This window comes from Helobdella robusta (assembly GCF_000326865.2).
Source record: "Helobdella robusta unplaced genomic scaffold HELROscaffold_3, whole genome shotgun sequence".
NCBI classification, from domain to species: domain Eukaryota; kingdom Metazoa; phylum Annelida; class Clitellata; order Rhynchobdellida; family Glossiphoniidae; genus Helobdella; species Helobdella robusta.
The window spans coordinates 1,509,728-1,532,870 of record NW_008704501.1 but is presented as its reverse complement, the minus strand read 5'-3'; the positions used below and the strand labels follow the sequence as shown (position 1 = coordinate 1,532,870).

At 31.5% G+C, this 23,143-nt stretch overlaps 3 protein-coding genes across 3 annotated transcripts; 2 read left to right on the top strand and 1 right to left on the bottom strand.

Annotated features, from left to right (window-relative positions):
* Window positions 1-5,194: 5,194 nt before the first annotated feature.
* On the top strand, window positions 5,195-8,654 carry HELRODRAFT_135381 (hypothetical protein; the record flags this gene model as incomplete). Its single annotated transcript, XM_009021077.1, has 3 exons — window positions 5,195-5,278; window positions 6,187-6,263; window positions 8,528-8,654. Coding segments are annotated over 3 exons (288 nt in total), but the record flags the coding sequence as incomplete, so codon positions are not given.
* An 8,352-nt stretch (window positions 8,655-17,006) lies between these two features.
* On the top strand, window positions 17,007-19,324 carry HELRODRAFT_65544 (hypothetical protein; the record flags this gene model as incomplete). The annotated part of the gene is made up of 5 exons (XM_009021076.1): window positions 17,007-17,105; window positions 17,484-17,545; window positions 18,200-18,282; window positions 18,848-18,961; window positions 19,098-19,324. Coding segments are annotated over 5 exons (585 nt in total), but the record flags the coding sequence as incomplete, so codon positions are not given.
* A 1,565-nt stretch (window positions 19,325-20,889) lies between these two features.
* Window positions 20,890-23,006, bottom strand: HELRODRAFT_161116 (hypothetical protein; the record flags this gene model as incomplete). Its single annotated transcript, XM_009021075.1, has 4 exons — window positions 20,890-21,006; window positions 21,738-21,824; window positions 22,695-22,771; window positions 22,844-23,006. The coding sequence occupies 4 exons, from the start codon at window positions 23,004-23,006 to the stop codon at window positions 20,890-20,892; spliced, it is 444 nt and encodes a 147-aa protein (XP_009019323.1).
* Window positions 23,007-23,143: the final 137 nt, after the last annotated feature.

Genomic DNA, 23,143 nt, shown 5'->3' with positions numbered 1-23,143 from the left:
ATAAGATTCAGTTTCAATGAATACTTTAACATGCAGTTGGTACCATCCAAACTCATCGAGACATCTGGCGGAGACATTGCTGATGCAAAATGGTGAAGAAGGGAGTTACCTCATGAGGCCGAGTTCAACTCCACAGGTGTTCGCACTGTCATTAAGGTGGGCTCTTTCACCAGGCATATTAGAGAAATAATTTCAACGTATTATTTATCTATTATATATATCACAATTACATCTCCAAAAATGAGACACTCGCTCTTTTGTTGCGCGCGACTCACTTGCCACGTTTGAATAATTCAATTTTTGAAAATGTCAAATTCCTATTGAGAGCTTTGAGACCATATTCAGCGTCGTCTTCGATGGCAAGGATTGGCTGCAGGCAACCCCGCAAACACCTTCTGCCTTTCTGGCTTTAATTATCTCTACAAGAGCCTTTGTTGTCAAAAGACGGAATATATTTTGACAGTCTATACATAAAATGGTTGGGTTGTAACATGCGACGATGTTCTCAGCAGCAAACTGCAAAACAAACCTAACGCACCAACATTGAATCACGCAGTTAAAAGTGTGTTTGTGTGAAAAAAATTAAAAAATTCAGTGGGTAAACAATATAGATAAAAATTGACTGATAACATAGATAACAAAAACAAAAAGTATAAACTTACCGAACTAACAACAAAAACAGATGCAAAGACTCGGTGAAGCATTACAACATAAGTTTTAATTGTGATGAGCTGGTGTTTGGACTGGCGAGGTTCACCAACGTTGATGAGTTTCTCGAACATTTTAACAAGGAGCCTCTCATTGCCGGAGCATCTGGTGAGAACAAACGAAAAACTACATTGTCTGAAGAACATTTTTTGTATTATTAAGCTACGTTGTTCCATAATTGGATAAATATCAAAAATAGTTTTATTTTATAATTTTTTAATATACTGTCCCAAATATAATGTTTATATGCAATCGGCCTCGTATAAATTTATTTCAATAAATCAGATTTTGAATGCTCATAAAAGTGTTTTGAACCTAAAATTAACATAATTATGAACACTTCAGGGCTGACGACCAGGCTGAGGTACCCCTACCCAAACGTCGTCAACGAACCGTCTGTGTACGACACGGTCAGAATTCATGCTCAATATGGCCATAAGACGCAAACAATTCAAAAATCTCTTGCTGTTAGTTTTATTCTTTTTAACAACAATGTTAAACTTGAAATTATATTATCTTCAGAAAATGATAATAATTTTTTTAAATAGAAGAATTTGATTGAAACAAAAAAATTAAAGAACGTTTTTCATTAATTAAGATTGGTTCTAAAGAAGGATATCTAACCAAAATGGGAGGCATCGTGAAGGTTGTTGTGCTCAGATTTCTAAGTCATAGAAAAAAACAAAATATGCAGATGTTTTAAATTAAATGAATAAAAATAAATGCATAATAGCATGAAAATTATTCATACAAATATTTACAGAGTTGGAAAGTCAGATGGTTTGTTTTAAGAAGAAACCACCTCAGTTACTTTAAGGACAAGTGTGACAAAATCCCAATTAGAACACTTGATCTTACTGACTGTCAAAAGTGCGAACTAGATACAACTTTGAATAAAGAGAACTGTTTTAGGTAAAAGTTATTCAACTGAATGTGCTCAAAAATCTTTTACAATTGTTAACAATTACAGCATAAATATCATTGTTTAAAAATATAAAAATATTACATGAAACTGTCAACAAAAACATTCAACGATAAACCCAGTCTTAGGATCCCATAGTCACGATAACTTTATCAGGTGCTATGCTAATTATTCGTGACCGCTCAGTCATCGTTCTATCTTTAATCATATTCCCCGCGTGACTAAAATTTTATATAAAATTATGTTATATTTATATATATATATATATATATATATATATATATATATATATATATATATATATATATATATATGTAATTAAGAAATATCACCGCATTTTCAGCATATATGTTATATATATATGTTATATATGTATGTGTGTATGCGTGTGTGTATGCGTGTGTGAGTGTATGTACGCATATATATATAAATAACAATATTGAATTACATAAAATATTTGTGCACATTTTTCAATTAAAAAAACAAATCCATTACTTTTTCCAGTTTAGAATTTAGTTGGAGAACCTTCTACTTAGTCTCTGATAGTGAAACCCAGTTGGAGGAATGGGTGAAACTTATTTCATGGAAATTAGTAAGAATTAGTTTCGTTAAATAACATACAAATAAATGTTATTAAAACATTTTATAAAAATTTTCAGAAAGAAAGAAATGATAGAAAATTGTCTACGAGCTATGAAGTGATAACATCATCAGTTTTAAGTTGAGGATCAATGTGTATTATTGTTATTATTATTATTGAACAATCGCTCAGATATCTGTGTTTGCTATGTATCATCTATTCATATTGTAAATAAATAAATTATTATATATATATTTATTTAAATAAATTAAACAAATATTATATAATTCAATATTTTTTAGTTCAATTTCTGTTTATTTTTCTTAAGTTTTATGTATAAATAATTGTATTTATGATAGTCTAAACCCAATATATATATATATATAGTTTTGTAATTTTTTGATCAATTATTTATGTTCATAATTAAGACGATAAACAGAGTCGGGATTAGCTAAAAAACGGCCAAGGAAATTCTGTCATGGCAGCCTACATCATCATTAGTTTCATATAAATTTTTTCCATGATCTTTTATTTTTACTTATCTTCAATTTAATTCAATTTAATTCAGTTTAGTTCAATTTCTGTTTACTTTTCTTATATTTTTATGATTATTTTGTGCGTAATGGTGACATTTTAAACCTCAAAAACGTTATTTGAAGTCGTATGAATGATTTCATTTATTACACGTTTAAATTCGCAATCATGCAAAACAACTTTAAATAGTCTAATATCTCTTAGTTATGTTCTAACGACTTAACATAAAAAAACACTAGAGTCTAAAATTTATATTCACCGTTAACTATTATAACAGCTTGTTTATTGTTTTACTTCAACAACCGATGCTAAGTCATCAATGATCTCATTGTTGTTCATTCTTAGGAAAAGATCCTTCTTGCAAGACATTGGCATGAATGGTCGTAAAGTTGACTGGCCCGGCAAATTTCTTAATACCGTCAAAGTGTATTTCCATTTTTAAAAAGGACCTCTCACAAGCAACTTGTGAAGGATACTATCAAAACAAATTTGTAAGCCGAATACAAATTGGAATATACAAAAAAATATGCAAATAAAACGTTTAGAGAACAAAATAACTTTTAAAGAGAACAAAATAAAATTTTAAAAGATTTGCATTTATATATGTGATTGTTGCTGTTTTCAATTAATGAGATGGTTTTGTACATATTTTCAAGTAATTCTACTGATTCAAATCGTTAAATGTCCGAGAGTGAGTCCTATATTTCCATTTCAAAAACCATTCTCGAGAGTTGTTTAAAAACTTTCACATTTCCTAACAAAATCCAATAATTCAGTTTGAAGTGATCTTTTGTTACAGCATAATCAAATTTTGAGCAACCCACTCAAGTGTTGCAGTGCATCACTAGACATTCTTTCAAAATTTGTGCCAAAATTCTTGCATCTAAACAAGATTATTCTGCGAAAGACTACCATGTTCTGATGATCGCTGTTTTAGACTATTAATTAATTAATCGATCCACGTTTGTGAACATGAACACGAAATTTATCTTTTACATTTTCATTTGGTTGGTTGGCTATAGTTCTTTTTCTCCATCAAAACAGTCTACACTTCAATGTTAAGATTTCTTTTCTCAAGTTCAATGTTTGCAAATTTTGAGAAATTTGTAGCTGCTCGAAAAATTGAATCGACATTTTGCGTTAAAATTCAATATATGCAATGATTTCGCCGTTTAACTTTGGTTACATTCAATCCGAACTATTATTTGAAACTCTCATATAATTAAAAGGTAATTTAAGTTTAAAACTACAAACGCAGTAACTTTCCTTTGGCAGTTGGCTTTTGGAAATGTCCAGGAAGTGTCTCGGCGGCCCAGTCCCAGCCTAATGAAAAATCAAATTGCGTCTCTAAACTATTACATCTGCCTGTTTTATCTGTATCGGAGCACAAATTTGTTTATTTATCGATAATTTATCTAAAATTACTCATTCACCAAAAGAGTTAATTCTTTTATTTATTTCGATTCACTAATTGATTGATTTATTAATATTAATATAAGAAATATTAATTAGACCAGTAATTTGTTCATTCATTCATTCATTCACTTGACAAAATTTCCATCTGCCCATTCACGTAATCTATCACTTTTACCATTTATCCATCTACTTAAACATTTACAACATTTTATAAGAAAATGTATATATTTTTATTTTTTACCAATCCATTCATTCGTTCGTTCGTTCGTTCGTTCATTCATTCACTCACTCACTTACTCACTCACTCACTCATTCATTCATTCATTCATTCATTCATTTATTCATTCATTCATTCATTCATTCATTCATTCATTCATTCATTCATTCATTCATTCATCCATTCATTAGTTTATTCGTCTATTCAGTCACCCTTCAGTAAGTGTAAATAAGTTTATTTGAGTATAAGCCTATGCAAATGAACATATCCTTGTTATTGATACAACTTTATCAGTTTGCTGTTGCTGTATGTCTACAAGCGTATGTATATGTATAAGAAGAGTGTTCATCATTTAATCAATGATAGCATGTATACATACGTATTGTGTATGTATTGTGAGGACTATCCATCTCCAATGTAACACATGCATTCATATGTATAAAAAGTTCATCACATATAAATTGAAATGTTAACGTTAAGTCGTTTGATTTGCATGCACTGAACGTAAAATTTTAGTTTAATCGCATGCAGATGTATGAATTTTCAGTTAGTATTGGTATTTCGATTCATCGCATTCATGTACAAACGATAAGAATAATCTTTCGTATAGCGAGTTTGCGTGCGTCTGAATATTTTGTATATGCATAAACGTGTTTGTAGCGGTTATCCAATGTGATGTGTCGTCGTTTGAAAATTTGTCCGCCCGTCTACGGCGGCGAATGTGAAAAAATCATCTTAGCGAACGAATTCGAAATTTTAGAATAAAAATATTGGGAGGACTAGCCCTGGGAGGATCATAATGGGCTCTGCGTTGTATAAAGTTGTGAGGTTGTCGTTGGCGGTAATCCAACCTGCCTATGCTTCCTACAAAACCATCAAGCATAAAGACGCCAAAGAATATGTAAGTTAATTGATTTCACATGCTCCATAAATTTACAACTTTATCATTTACATACTTTTTAAACAATATTTATATTTACAATTCTATTGTTATCGTTTAGTTTTTATTATTTATTGTTTATTTATTTCATCCTCATTACTCATTAGTGATAAATTTAGGTTTTGTTTGTATTTTAGTTAGATGTTATATTTAAATAATACATAATACGCCAGTTTAATAACAAATGACTAAAATAAAGTTTTAAATAATTAAAATTAAGCAAGTGGTGAATAAAAAATCTTATTAGTGTAAAATAATATTCCTTTCTACTCGTGTATACATTCCCGCTTGTTTACATTCTTATAAATTCTTTTCATCGTCTCGTTCGATCGTTTCTCTTTCATTAAAAATGATTTCAAATTTACTTCAATGCATTTATGCGTGCTTATTTGTTTTTTTTTGGTTTGAACAAAATTTTCCTCAGCCACAGTAACATGCACCGCCAGTGGCCAATTTAGACAACGTAGACGGGTGGCCAAAAGTTGAAATTTTCGGAAATTTGGCGAGGGTTTACTGACTTAATGACACTGCTCCGGGTACCTCAGCCTCCCGCCCCCTAGACTCGCCACTGTGCACCACTCGTTTCAAGTGCCGCCTACCTACCAGTGCATCATCTGTCTTCGTTTTTATTCCTCAACCTCACAATATTTCTTCGTCACTGCCTCTTCTGGTCTCTTTAAGTAATGTTACTGAACATTACAAATAAGATTTATTTGATCAATGCATTAATGTAAAGAATTTGTTGAAATATACGTTATTCATAAATGATTACCATATGATAGATAGCACGCATTTACATACACACCACATAGACATAAACACACCACACAGACACAAACACACCACACAGACACAAACACACCACACAGAACAGATTAATGATATACTGGATTGTGTATGCAGTGTTCACCTGTTGTGAGTTCATGTCAGACATGTTCTTCGAGTGGTAAGTGGCTGTTTTTCTTGGATTGTTGTTGGGTTGTTGTCGGGCTGTTTTTGGCTATTGTTGAGCATTGTCGTTGTAAGTTGTTACTGGTTGGTTGTTGTCAATGTTGTTGTGAAATGAACGTTGGGTTGTACTTGTTTTGGTTAGTGGGATGTTTTTGTAGTGCTGTTCTCATCACGGTTTGTGAGTTTGTGCTGTTGTTTGTTTGCATGTAATTTTTCATTTGCTCGTACTGCATTTAGTGTACCAACGCTTCTTCAGTGTCATCCATTCGAACACATTCAAATTTGTTAGAATCCACTTGCAAATGTATAAAAAATATTTATTTCAAATTTCCGTTTGTGTCTTCATTTTATCTAATAAATAGTTTGTTCCATGTAACTGAAAAATGTTGCTAGAAGAATAATCGTCACTCCAAATTTTACTATGACTCATTGATAACTTGCTGATATTTTTACTTAAAAACTTTTTATTAAACAAGTTTATAAACCAACTTTCTATGAACTTGAGACATTTATCAGCATTTTTTAGAGTGCCATGAGAAAGTAACTGAATGTCTAGAAGAGAACGTTAAAAATATTATACCTAAAAATATCATTAAACTAGTTGTATGTACTCATAACTTAATTGTCCTTGCATTTTATTTATATATTATTATATAATGAAGCAGGTCATGTTTGCTTGTACGAATAACACTATGAACTCTGCCAAAATAGTGTATAAAAAAAATATTTACTAAATGTCACTTGATTTACATCAAATACTTAATGTCCTGAAAAGCACCAATATAATGAAATGTATGGAAACCGAAGCAACTTTTTATACAACTTTTTTTGATATGTTGAATGAAGTTTAAGCCGTCAGCTATTTAATTAATTAATTTTTAGTAAATTTTTTTTGTCCATCACAACTGCTTAAATTGTATTTAATAGATGAATTAATCTCTTCCCATATGAATTAGTCTCTTCCCATCTCTCTCTCTCTCTCTCTCTCTCTCTCTCTCTCTCTCTCTCTCTCTCTCTCTCTCTTATGAAAATGTTAGCATCAACAGATGTGAGTGAGTGGGAGATGATGATTAATACAACATGTTGCCTCTTATCAATATCAACAAAATTATTATCATCACTGTCAACGTCATTCTAACATCATCATTATCATCTTCACAGTCAAAACTATCATCATTACCATCATCATGTCATCGAAACGACATTAAAATTTTTAACATCATTTAGCATTATCAATATAATTGTCCACGTCATCATCATCGTCATCACCATCATCATCAGTTAAATATGGTGATGATAACAATAGCGTTTATGGTGGCATCGTTGATAAGAAAGTGATGGAATGGACATCCTTGTAGATGATACAAACAACATTCGATTGTGACCGCTTTTGCAAAATCATTGTTAATATTTTGATTAAATTTTATTAAATAAACTTTTATCATTATTGCCCTGATATAAAATTATAACAAAGCGATAAAGGTTAAAGGTCATTTTTCATTACTGCACTTACTCCATAAGCATCAACAACACACACACGCACACACACCACTTACACACGCACGCACGCATATACACACACGCAACGTACGTGAATACGCGTAAAAACCATAAGAATAAATAGGGTATGGTAGACATTGTCTTTCGCATCCGTCTTTAACAATCGGGCCATATCCCCAACTCGCATTACACAGGTTGTATGTCGTTACGTTTAAATGTCAGTAGTTATCAGACAGACACAAACACAAGAACACAAAATTCATTGAATGTAATTTATCTGGGTTTAATTTAACTTAATGGTTTGAAAAGTTTTTTTAAACGATTTTAGAGTTCAGAATGAATTTATTAATATAAGAATGGTTTTAGCCATCATTGTAAATAAAAAATAATATTATTGTTATTATTATTTTGTTGTCGTTGTTGTTGTTATAATAATCTAACTCAATCTTTCTTATTTCACATTCAGCCAATAGACCGAATCATCATCACAATACCTTTTCCCATTGTCATCATCAATTTTCACTATTGTTATCGTCATTTCATCATGGTAGTTGTCATCACTTACATCCAGTGACGGATCTAAAAAAATAAGGTGGCTAGCCTATTTTGGATACTACACGACCACAAATCTCGGCCCTCCCCTTCGTCAAAATGTCCAAATTATTTAAACATTTTCAAAATTTTGGCCCTCCGTTAAAGTAGTTGTCTAGATCCGCCACTGTCTACATCATCATCATCGTCGTCGTCGTCATCACCTAGGTTCCCATTTTACACGGAGATGAAGATGATGTTGATAACCTGGCTGGCACTGCCATGCTTGCAAGGATCAACTGTCCTCTACAGGAAGGTCGTTGCCAAGAAGTTCCAACAATACGAACCTGTAATTATGATTCCTTTATTTATTTATTTATTTGTTTATTTATTTCTTTGTTTATTTGTTTGTCAAATTTACTTTTAAACATTCATTCTAACGATTACCGCGCGATTAAATCACACAAATCCCGCATAGGATCATAGGATTCTTACATCTCTGCATCACTTTAATGCCTCGTGGTTGATCATATTTCCTTTTTAATCGCAAATTTTAGAAAATTCAACATTGACATGGATCCAGATTGTAACATTTTCAGTTCGTTACAGCACCCCTATTCTTATTAATCGCTTGATAACTAGCCAATATCATATAACTATTATTGTATTCCTAAATTTAATCATTTTCAATATTACACACTAACTCAAGAAGTTCGTTTAATTATGTTTCTGAGTTATTAATTTAAAATAACTCATTATTAAATTTTGTTGTTGTAATTTCTGAGACGTGGCAAAATTATACAACCACTAGTTTAGTTAATTTGTTAAATTATAATTTTGTTCTCAAAAACAGGCTGGGAGGTGGTGTCAGAATATTCAAACGATTGTCTATCATAAATTTATTATTATTATCATTATTATTGTTCTTGCTGTTGTTGTTGCTGCTGTTGTTAGGAGTTTTGATATGGAAAAATAATATTCATACAAATAATAGATGTTGAGTGATAGCGTCGTAGGTAGATTAGCACCTTATGAGTGGGTAGAATATTGGAAATTAATAAATACCAAACCTTGTTATCGTGTGTGTGTCTTTGTTTGCGTTTGTGTGTGTGTGTGTGTTTGTATGTATGTGTACGCTTTTGTGTGTGTGTTTGTATGTGTATGTTTGTGTGTATTTGTATACGTGTGCATACGTTTGCTTGTTTGTGTGATTGTATGTGCTTGTTTTTGTGATTATGTATGAATATGTACTATTGTGGTAGTACGTTTGTTTGTATATATGTTTTGTTTGTGTCTTTGTGCAGCGTGTTTGTGTGGTGGGTATGTTTGTGTTTGTTGTTGTTTATCATTTTATAGGAGCAGAATATGATCGTATATCATTTAACGATATTATGCTTATGCCGTCTTGAAACTAAGATAAAAAAAAGTTTATATATTTTGTTGCATAATAATAAAAAGCACCTACCTACCTATTCTGTTATTCATTTGTGTTAGCAGACGGTTCTCTGATTTGTTTTGCTTTTGTTTTGGGTTAAGTATTATTATAAAACCGATTTCATTACCCATCAAGTTGTTTGTTGATTCAATGCGTGTTTGTTTGGTTGTTGTTGATATTTTCTATTTGAATTAATAACCTGTTCATCTAAATGTTCGACCATTTAACGTAATTCGTTTGTTTGGTGGGCAATCATGCAATTTCCCAAACTAAATCCCATCAATTGATTATTCATTGGTAAATGAACTGATTCATTTAGCTATTTTTATCCAATATTTGAAGTGTTAAATGCTTACCAGCATCATGTCGCATTGAAACGAATTCTTTTTTTGCTGCTTAACGGTGTTTCAGCATGATGCGGCTATTTTAACGCTATTGGGTCATTAGAAACTGATTATTTTGTTGTGACATCTAGAAAACTTCAAATTCTGTTGATCAAATCTATCTCCTCCACAAATGAAATCAAGACTTCCTGGCTTCTATTCTGGAAGAGCAATTCTACATTTGATGGAACCCCGAGTTTCCTTCTGATCTGATCGTATTTTTCACATTCAGTTAATATTTGCTGAATAGATAGTTTTTTGTTGCAGGCTTCACAATAAGATGGCTTTGTTTTGTTGAGGATCCAGGAATGTGTGATTGGTGAAACGAATTCGTTCTATCATAATTCAACCGGCAATTGAAGTCTGTATGCCTTACGTATTAAAAATCACATTGCAAAAGACTTTAGTATTTGAGTTCTGTCCTCCCCGCTAAAAATGTGTAGCACTGAATAAGAATTGATTTTTAAGAAGCTGGCCCAATTTGAAAGAACGAAAAAATTATTAATTTAGAATTGAAAAAATCTCATGATTAGTGAGTTGTTAGTGAGAGCATGAGTTATTCTGTTCATGGCGGCTTGATGGCCCCAATGTGGCAGTGGGTGGATTACACAGAATAAAAGAAATTTTTAATTTTTTCATCACCCATGCAGGCTGTTTGAAATTCTGTAATTGTATGAAAATATGAATTGCTTTATTTTATTTTATACTTTTGTCAAATTTATCATCGTCAATCTGGCCACCACTATTATCATCAACATCACTAAACTTCACAATCATCATCGTTATCATCATTATCATCACCATCATAATCAACAACATTCAGCAAGTGGACGAGCTTCTGAACAACGCCATAAATTGCAGTTGCGACTCGCTACTGACACACGTGAAGTTCCTCCTCTATCACTCCCTCAACAAAATCATCATCTTCGTTACCAGCAACTATTTTCATCATCGTATGGTGCAGGTTAATGTTTGCGTGTGTGTGTGTGTGTGATTGTGTGTGTGCGTGCGTGTGCGCGCGTGTGTGTGTTTGCATGTTTGTACATGTTTGTATACGCGTACATGTTTGTATACGCGCGCCTCTGTGTGCGTTTGATCATATTTATTGATTTATTTAATTTAATAATGAATATATTAATTTATAAGTTTACGTATAAGTTTATGTTGGTGTTTTTCTCTACATGTGTTGGTCTGCTAGTGCTACTGTATGCGTGTTTTTTATCAGAGAAAGAGAGAGAGAGAGAAAATAGAAAGAGAGAGAGAGAAAATAGAAAGAGAGAGAGAGAAAATAGAAAGAAAGAGAGAGAGAAAGTAAGTATTAGTAGTGTTGATGTTTTGAGTTGAATTGATGTGACCTCTTTAATGTTTGAAAATATTCAAGTTATTATAAATTTATAATGGCATATACGTGTATTATTATTATCATTATGTAAGTTGATTGGATGATGGAGGGTTATCATTATTTGCATGGCGTACAACATGAAAAGGAGATAGTTGAGTGGCAAGCATGTGCCAACTTTTTATTTCTGATTTTAATTAATTCGCACTTATATATGGGAGAATTGATGTTTGGGTGATGATGTTTGGATTGATGGTGAGGACGATGATGACTGATGACGACGGTAATGATGATGATGATGTTTAGAATGACGAAAACATCTGAGAAGAATGTTTGAGGTGATGATGATGACTGAGATGATAATGATGATGATGAAGACGATGTTTCAGATGATGATTATGATGCTTGGATGACGAGAATGATGATGATGACGCTAAAGATGATAATGATGATGATAATTTTAGGACGTTATATGATGTTAATGATATCATGGACGATAATGATGTTTGGGATGATGATGACGACGACGACGATGATGAAATTAAAAGTGGATTTTTAAATAAATTGTTATATAATGAAAAAAATGTTTAACTTTTAGGAGCAGACGAACAAAAAACAAACAAAGAAGAAATCCATTAAAGAAAAAGACGACGACGAAGATGATGATGATCGTTACAGTGGGGAAAATGATAACGATCGTGTTAAAATTGCATCATTCACTCGTCAACATCACTCATTCACTCATCAACATCATCATCGTCGTCATCTTCATAAACTAGCAAGAGCACCTGGGGAGAAATACGTTCTCAGAAAAATTGGTAGCGACAGCTCCATCTACTACAGCGACCAGCCGCAGCCATTCAACGAGGAAGCTGAGGGTCGGAATGTTATCATTGCTGGTGATGCTATCAACTGTGAGGATGACGGCAAAGGTGATGAGGAGAAAGTTCATTATGATGACGAAGATGAAGATAGCGATGAAGGAGACGGAAAAAATGAAAAGGAGGAGGAGGAAGATTATGACGATGAGGAGGAGGAGGAAGAGGAAGATGAAGAAGAAGAAGAAGATGAGGATAAAGTTGATAAAAAATCAACCAAAATTAAAGATGAAATGAGTGAATTGAGTGGCGAGTGTAGACAGTGTGATGATGGTGATGACGACGACGATGATTACGCACAGACTATTTGCATGCGTCCATCAAAAAATAATAACACTGCTCAATATTTTCTAAAATCCTTACAAAGAACATCATCTTCTTCTTCACCTTCACCTGCCATATCAACTTCATCAACTTCACCCACATCATCCACAACAACGCCATCAACTTCTACACAAACATCTACCAACTTAATCTTCGCAAAAACATCACTTTCCAGTGCAACTTCAATGCAAACAAGCAAAACTGCATCAAATACCAATACAACAACTAAGACTACAACATCAACCACATCTTCCATGACATCAACAACATCATCCTTGACAACAACCACGTCACCCATGACGTCATCCATGACATCATCCATGACATCCTCTGTGACATCATCTATGACATCGACATCGTCAACTTCAAAATCAGTTACCCTCAACTCAGAAGCAGATGTAACAAATCTGACCACAACGATTATCGCCTCAACTTCGCCAGCCACAACCACAATAATAGCAACGACGACGACACCATCAAAGCAAACGACATCATCAACAACATCGATGATGTCATCCAGCAAAACCAAAGAAACGGCGAACTCCAAAATATTATCCTCCCAATTTTTCAAATCATTATCATTTTTCAACAAACATTAAAATAATGATCATAACCTCTTTAACATCATCTTCTGTGTTATCTTCCTCATTATTACATAATTATCATAACCATCATTTTCATCGTCATCAGCAGCAGTATAAAGAATTGCGCTATAAATTTCAGTATTTGAGATTTGGAACGTCATCATGCTAAATTTATATTAAGATGCATAATCATAGCTCCATCAGCTCCATAGTCATCATCATCGTCGTCGTCATGTTTGTCATCATTATCGTCATCATCACTCTCATATTCATCATCGTCGTTGTCGTCATCTCCATCATCATCTTTTCATCATCATCTTCATCCTCACGTCGTCATCAACTTTTTCTTCAATTCAAATATTCCTCATTCACTACGAACATGATCCTTCTTAACAATACGCTCACTCAGCGTTTGATGGGTTGTGGAATCTTTTTAAATTAATTTTAAATATTTATTAAATAATTTATTAAAAGTAGTACTTAATTGATTAATTAATAATTGCAAATAACAATCACTTGAAACTTCCAAATGTTTGTGCCTACTATTAAAGACTTCATTTTTAACTAACTAAATTTATTTTCAACATAAAAAAATGTTCTCGTGTTAGACCGATGACGACCTCTATTTTAATGAGATTATATTCAAAATAGAATTTAAAATTATGTTGATAAACTTTTTTTTCATCAAGTTACTAAAAAATCTTCTGGAGGTAATAACATAATTGTAATTCTATAATGATTCCTCGCGTATTCCAAAAATTTCTTTTGTTTTTGTTCTATATCTCATGTATTAGACACCAGTGGATGCTTTTGATTTGCATTGATTGAACATAACAGCCAAATTGTTCAGATAAAACGTTCCATATGTCTTAATTGCATTATATTTAATGTATGTTACGAATATATATTTGCAGCATTAATTCGATCCCAATTTTAATTTGATATTGGAATAATGACCGTTGTTTTCAGCCACCAGTACTACTAGCTACGTTTACATGAACCGACTGGAACTAAGGAATATAATACCGTGATTGGTATATTACCAACAAAGGTAGAAAAGCGTGTTGATGTAGTTTTTGAAATTGTGGGGGATCTAGAAAAACTGTTCTAAGTATTTCTGCAAACTTCTAAGTATTTTCATATTAAATTGAAAGATGTCTGTTGGATGTCAATGTCTGAACAGGCGACACGAAATCAAAGCTGCTGATGGACGTGGAAACCAAACTGACAAATAAATTTCTAAAATCAACACGACTACGAGACTAAGATAATGACGTATTCAAACTGAAAAAGAAACAAATATCTCCGAAAATCGTTCTATTTTAATGACAAAAAACTAGTAACAAACAAACAAACTAACAAATAAACAAACTAACAAATAAACAAACTAACAAATAAACAAACAAACAAGTTTACAATATGGCACAAATTAAAGATAATTATGCCATGTAAAATTGTGCAAATGAGAACATTTTGAACATGTGATGCGCTGTCTGAACGACAACATCGAAAGAGTTGAGATGGTAGGCCTCAACAAAAACGGCCAAGAACGTGAAAGGCCGAGAACCATTCACACTCATATACTAGGAAATGCCGTGCGATGCCACGATATAAATATGTATTTAAAATGGATGTCAAAACACATGTTTTCAAACTAAACGAAATTTTAAGCATTTTTTAAAATGGATATTCTTGTTAAAAAAAATTTTTTATTACAATAAAAATAATTTATAATAGTAATAATATACAGTCTTAATTCATATATGTTAATCATGGAATTATATAATGATATTAATATAATTATATAATGATATTTTTCAATGATATTAATTTATATTATATTCAAATTAATGTATATATAGTGTAAATCGAAAGAAACAAGTTAGCCAAAAATTTGGCTTTTTGTATAATTTCTGGAATTTTAAAGAGAGTATAAAAGCGTGTGCCCTGCTGAAAACTTTAGAAAAAAATGGCGGCGATAAGGTGGGCTAGAATTTTAGTTACTGTATCCCGCGTTATCTGCTACTCCTGGCGTGATTTGACGTTTTAAATTTTTCATCATTATGGTTAGAATTTGTGTGTAGCATTCTGTCGGTTGTCATGCACTTTATGTCCCAGTTTACGATCGTCTTTTGGTTCTCCTTACTTTTTAAATTAAAAAACCTTAAATCTTTTGCTAAATCTGCGTTTGCTTTTTCTGGCCCTTTTTTTCTGAAACTTTTTTTCTCTGACTACTTCTCCATCACTTACAAAGTTCAGAGCGAATCTCAAGACCCAACTATTTGAAAAATTCATTGAGAAGCACTGTTGAACATCTGGGGGGAAAATTGCGCGTTAGGAACTAATTGATTGATTGTTTGTTTTGAGGTTGAACTACCTGCCCATATTCTGTTTTTTGATATCCTTCATTTGCTGTGTCTTGACTACTGACTAAATAGAGAGGCGTGACATGATCCTGCCACTTGAGCTGACTGCTAACTTAATGACTTTTATATTTTTATTCTGTTACATAGTATTTTAATTAAATCAATGATTTAAAAATTAAAACAACTGTTAGTTCATATCTAATATTACTCCTTAAAATAAAATTGAACTTAAATTAATTAAACTTAATTAACTTGACATTGCAGGATAATATAGAAGACGACAAAGAAATATTTGAAGAAGATGTAGTAGGTGAAGAAGATGATGTTGATGGTGGCTTTCCTGTTGTCGACTCAAGTGACAGCAATCCCCGTAATTGTAATGATGCTGTTGGAAACAGACCTGACTCTGTCTCAGCAGATGAGTTGGAGATCTTTAGAAGACAGTGGAAACATGAAATTAATCACGGTACAACAAATAATGTCGTCTTTGTGACCAATACTGAGCAGTCACAGGTGAAATATTTGTGTCACTTTTTTTTTAAATCTTATTTTCTGATGAGAAATAACTAAAATTTTTATAAAATGGTATTATTATAGAAATTATTATTTTATTTCCTGCTTGATTTAGAAATTATAAAATTAACATTAATAAATAAATACATTTCATGCCTTCCTTTTTTTAATTTTATTAAGCCATCAGAGATTGGCCACATAGAAACAACTGAAAAAGAAATAAGTGCAGGTCCCGAAAAAATATTTCAAATTGGAGAATATAAAGATGATGGAGAGGACACAGAGGATGAGGCCGAGGAAGATGATGATCTTGCAGAAGATTTTGAAAATCTACAGATCTACAAATGCATTGAAGGTTGCACGTGTGTTCCTGAATTTACTCAGCAGGTGTATATTATTGATTAAAACAAGCATTATAATTCTTTCAAAGCGTTTCAACTAACAACAGTTTTTATTAAAAATATTTAGTATCTTTGACAAATTTTTATATGTTTTGTAAGGCAAGTTGAATTATGGAGATTTAGTTTATGGAGGTTTTGAGCTATATATTTGTTTATGTTGTGCGTGTGTGTGTTTTTTTGGTTTTGTGTAAAGTTGTTTAACCATTAATACTTTGTTTGAGTTCATTAAGTTTTATGTATCTACAACTTTTATTTTAAACTTTCATTATTTTATTTATTCAAATTTGAAAATAAATTTTCATGAACAAAAATTACTTTCTTAAACAAATAATAAATTATTTAAATTAGAAAATCAAATAATTTTCTTGCGTAATCTCAGCCAATTTTGACATCTTCATTTCGTGAAATTTCATGCAGCATTGAATGATATGTTCACTCACATTAACTGACACCATGCAATATAAAAACCACCCCTCCCCAGACCACCCACATATCAGCTCTGCCAGTGGAGATACTGACCTATATATTTAAGTGGGTCGTGTCAAGCAACCTGGATACTGATTCGTTGGAGAGTCTAGCTTTGGTCATATTTTTATATTTTTTTTACAGTGTAATTATGACTTATATAATTATATAATTAAAGAGCTAACCTCATTTTTTTTTCTAATCATTTAGTTCTTTTAAATTAATTAATGAAAGTGATAGGATTTATTTGAGTTTGATCAACAAGATGATATCATTTAAAGTGTTTTTGTGAGTCTATGGTCATTTTCATATTACTATTGTTTTTTAAGAAGATTAGTACTCTAGACTGATAATAGTTATAAGTAACTTTTATTTTATCGAATTATATTTTTTATATATTATGGCATTTAATATATAATAAAATGTTAATGTATAAATATGTATAAATTAAATATAAATGTGTATAAATTATGTAATAAAATTATAATTGCAACAGGTCTGTAAAAGTTTCTATTCACTCGCTCGTGCTGAAGATATATGGAAGTTAATATGCATGAGGTTGTTCTGACTAACTATTTATCATAATTTATTCTTACTATTTTCAACATAGTTTTATTCTAAGATTATTAGAATATTATATAATATTAGTTATACTTATTATTAGTTATTATTATAATTATATAATAATAGTTATTATTCTCCTGTTTAAAGAATGTTAATTATTTCAAACTTTAAAATCCAATGCCATGTGATATAATAAATTTATCATGACAACACTATTCAATGGAGATGTATTTGTATTCATCTGATCATTTGAGGTTGTTAAATGGGCAACTTATAAACATAGTATGACATATAACATTGAGCGGAGTAATCAGAAGCACAACAAAAGACTTAAACATGCACAAACAACTAGATGCGTAAACCAAAAATATTGATTCTAAAATATAAACAGATAGTAAAAACAATCAAAATGTCTGTTCATGTTAATCACTATCGAAATCTGAAAATAAATAATTAAATCTGGTGTTTAAAATAAGTTCAAAAGTTCAAATTAACTTATTGAATATTTAAGCTTCATTCCACATTTTATAAGATGTGTGATGATAGCTTACCGCACAATATGATTTCAACAACCTAAGGGGGATAACGATATATGTACTTTATAATACCCTCGTTGAGTATTTGTAAACGTTTGAACCAACTATGCAGAACCTGGGAGAAGAATATTGCCCTGTCTTCATATTCTTCATTCAGGCAAATGTTCATGAAACGACCTAGAGTCAAATTTAATGGTAGGAAATGTTCATTTTGGTCAAAAATTTGTTTTCTTTTCATTTACTTCATTGAAAAAGTATGACTGCAGTGCTTATTTATTATTTGCGTGATCAGTGTGTAGCGGAGAGCGCTGTGAGTTAGCATGAATGTTTATTAACATGACTTAATGTTATTCACTATGCTTGGGTTTTATGTTCTTTCAATTGCTATAACCTTTAATTATTGTTTTTTATTTTTTTCTGCTCGGTTTGAATTTTTGTTTTAAATATATTTGTGGTTTATTCTCTATTACATTATCACTAATTTATATTTATCATACAGAAAAGATAAAACCGTTGTTAAGTAAAAATGTTGGATCAACAATGATATCTGATCTGTAACAAATCATTTGTTTGTTTGAGACACTCTGCATTTGTTGTGTTTGATTTTTTAATTCATGTTTGAGAAACAAATAGTAGTTGGATTCATTTCAGTAATGTAATTATGCGAGTAATGATGTAATAATAATTTTGTGGAATTACTCTTACTCTTTTTTTTTTGCTGGAAGTTTGAGTACTCTAACTAGGACTTATTATGTTAAAGGTTGTTATATCAACAAGACCACCTACTTCAGAAGTGGTGAGAAAAGTTTTGATGGTCTGTACAAGCCAATGCACGTTGTTCATTCCTTCAGATACCTTCGTTTCTATCCTGAAGGTCTGTTCCTTTGTCTGTCTGTCCTTGTGTCTGTCTTTCTGTTTCGTCTAATGTCTGTCCTTGTAAATGTTTATCAGTCTGTTTCTTCGTCTGTCTTGTTTTCCTTTCAGAGGATTTTGAATAATATCTGAACCAGGCACTGTATACATGCTGACGAGTCCCAAACTACCGCTGAATGTGTTGCCAGACTTGAAGACGAGGAACACATACGTTCAGGGTCTCTTGCAAGGCCACTACAAACTCAACAACGATAAAGTAGGTTATTCTGCATCTTATGGTTACCATAAATTAAATTTTTCTGTCATGAACAAACTTTTTTTGAATCTCTTCAAATTTGGCTGTGATGGAAGGATTTATGAATAATGATATTCTGAAAACACAAATAATAAACTATAATCTGATGGTTAACAAATACAATCTCTAGTTGGTCTATCTCAGAACTGATTTATACACTTAGGCACCTGATGGTGTGCTGTGTTGATTGTTATAAGTTATAACATGTTAATAACGTTAACTATTGATTTTTTACATTTATTATTAATTTAAGCTGTTTTTTAAAAATTAGATTAACTTAATAAATGATGTTTATTAAGTAAAATGTGCTTAAATGAACTACACAAAGTTGAGTTTAGTTCTGAAGAAGAGACCGGATCCAAGCAGCAGAATGAAGAGATACATCCGCAACTCACAATATCACACAGAATATGAACAGACTTTCTACATTGTTAGATATTTCAACATTTTTTAAATCTCATTTCATGTCTGACATTTGTGATGCTATGTAAAACTCATTTGTGAGCTTGATGTTGAATATTAACAGTAGTAATTTAAAATTGAATGAGAAGTTTTCGGTATTTGTGTAATCAATGTAAATTTATGTGTTTTCCATAGGAGTTCACATTGGAAAAAGATGGTAAGCTTCAATGGGACAAGTATTTGCTTCATTCATGTAACAAGTTCGTTGTGTCCTAATTTGCCTGATTTATTATTATTGTTTTTGGTTAAAGATTGTCGGGTTAAAAAGTTCTTATTTTGAAATTCATTTTTGTCCAACGACCGTTAATGTTAATCGTAAAACGCATCAGCAACAAGCAACATTCTAACAAACAGTCCAAAAAATTTAATGTTGAAGTAATATTGTGCTTCACTCCCACACTCATGTATAAACGCCGTTCAAATTACAGATCATCGAATGAATCAACGACTCTACCCTTTGAAATCTCCAACGAGAAGTTTCCGGCCCTACGCTTCTGCCCTGTCAAAAGTTTCATGTCTTTTTCTGATTGTCCACTCACTTGAATTCTTATCGCTTCTATCTACTCTGGCTCTCATTCTCTTTAATGACATTTGCATCTCGTTTCGTTATCATTATTCATTGTTTGTTTTCAATTTTAACTTGAAAAGTCGGTTTGATTTTTAAATAATTTGCAAATAAAGTTTTTAATTGTATTTATGAAACGTTAAACTTGTTCTTATTTAATTTCATTTTCAATCTATTTAACGTAATGAACACAGAACATAGATTGTTGATTAAAAATGGACTGTTCTTATTTATTATTCGTCGAAAAGTCAGTTTCATCAAATCTTTTAACCATTTTGGAGTTTTCTCACATTAATTATTACCTTATTAAAAAACAAAATCATGCATTTTTATTCTCAATTTGTCATTTGTGGATGTGGAATGATTTGAAATCGTAAAACCTTTATTTAAATGTCACACATTTACAAACCAAATTTGGACTTACGTTTAACGTATGTTTGAAGTATTTAACTCGGTGAAATAAATAACATTTACCTGTAAACTGTAGTTCTTGATAAATTACATCAAAATATTAAACGATATGCGGACCTGTAAACTAGCGCATGTCCATCACTGGTGATGTATGTATGATTGTTGTAAGTTGCAAACTGGAGCTAACATTCTTCAGTTAAATGAGATTAATTTCGCTAACATCATTGTTGGGATTGTCATTTATGTGGCTTTGTTGGTTCATTGAGGCTTGCTCCCGAATGTCTTCTTTCTCGTGCAGCTTCTTCAAGGCTTTCTGGAGGTATTATAAATGAGCAATTTCCATTGAATAATTACATGATTTAATCTTTACATCGGCTCAATATTCGTCGAACATGAAAATTTCTGATAGACATATATTAATTAATATATATGTATGTAAATTAGAATAAAATAGATATAATATATATATATATATATATATATAAACTTCATATATATATATATATATACATACATATATTGAAGAATGTTTATTGATTACTAGAAACTTAGTTGGTAGATCTGGAATGATAAGTTCATCCATGGGCGTAGCCAAGATTTTGTTTCAAGGGGAATTCAAAAAACATTTTTTTACAATGTTCAACTCTGATAAATGCATAATAATAGCAACAACAAAATAAAATTGGGTTAACACTATCAAAATATAAATGTAAATATACCAAAAACAATTATTTTTTATTATAAAAGTTAAATTATAAATAACATACAACTTTTTTGTAAAATTTTTGTTCAAACTGTTTGGCGTCTAAATTTGGCGTCTAAATTTAAATTATAGCGAACGTCCATTTAGCATAATTTCGGTAGTGGTGTTTCTTGGATTTTTTTTTTATATTTTATTTTGATTCTTTAAAAATGTTTAAGGCTTTGTAGGGCTAGAAAATGTTTTTTCTTGTGTGGTAGCTTGACACTGGTAAAGTTTCCAAAATTTGAAGTAGAGTGTAAACATATGGTTTCAAAATGTTATCACACAAATCTAGGGCGTACTAAAGCGGCTTTAGAAGATGATTTTTTGGAAGCAAAACTAGCTTTCCATATTTCTCGTATGCCTGAAGACTCTTTCAGGCCACAATTCTATTGTAATTATATGCATAAAAACAAATGGATTGAATGGGCTACAAATAAACAGAAAATACTTGAATGAAATTAAGCATAACTGAAGAAAATTGGTATAAAAAATGTACCATAAATTTGTTCTCACAAACGTTGACAACAATCTTTGCAATACTTTCTAGATTAAATAAACAAACAAGACATCTTATGCTTTCTCAAAAATTGAACTAGCCTCCATTGCAAAAATAAAATCAAACTTTATACCTCTCGCCCTGAGCTAGCTAATTTACTCCATAACGCACACATTCATCTCTTACCATTAGAATGTACACATACACGCAAGTACCCATGAATTTGAAAATAACAACCGCCCGCGGCCATCAGTTTGTCATACATCACTATTACTATTATCATTATTAATTTTATTATTAGTGGTGAACTTTTGCTGTGAGTGCGTCGAATGTTACTGTTGTTACCATTAAAGCCGTGAACATGGACGACGTTGAAGCTCAATAATTTCAATCATGAACATGCCTTACATTCATATTACTGCAACCAAATTTTAAAGTTGCCAATATATCGCAAGAAGTATAAGGAATTGTTCGATTATTTGGAATGTCAATTTAAAAGTGGAAATATAAAAAAATTTAAACAATTTTTTTAAAATAGCGAAAATTCAAATATAAAACAGATCAAATTTTGAAATATTTTATTTTATTTCAGGGGGTTTGAATACCAAATTCCCCCCCTCCCTGGCTACGCCCATGAGTTCATGCAATCCAGTATATACACAAATAAAAGAGAAAGAAAAATTTCTAGCGTGTTATTGATGGTAGTTTATTACGATCACATATTCTAATGGATACAACAATGTAATGTTTAATAACCTACCATGCAGGCGTTCAGTGACGACTCATCATGTCTGCCTCGTGTTAGTTTCTTGCTTGCTTCCAACAAAGCATTGACACCTTGAATTCAAAAATAATTAACAGTTTTAACCGGGCTAATTAGTTTTACAATTGATACCCAAAATAACTTACAGTTGAGCTGGAGGAAATGCTTACACATCTTGAACCGCTTGCAACACATTTCATAAATTAGATTGGCCGTTTTTTCTATCACATTCTCAAACGTTTTCATTTCAATTTCAGTTAAATCAGGTCGAGGATCGTCATTTAAGTAGTTCACTAGAAGTTGGCTCATGTTCTTTTCTTGTTCGATGTGTAGGTCAATTACGCGAGGATATATAGACGTAAGAATGTTTAACACCTAAATGAACAGCAACGTAAAATAAAACAAGTTAGTTTAAAATTTATAACCACAACTGATTTGAAAATGTT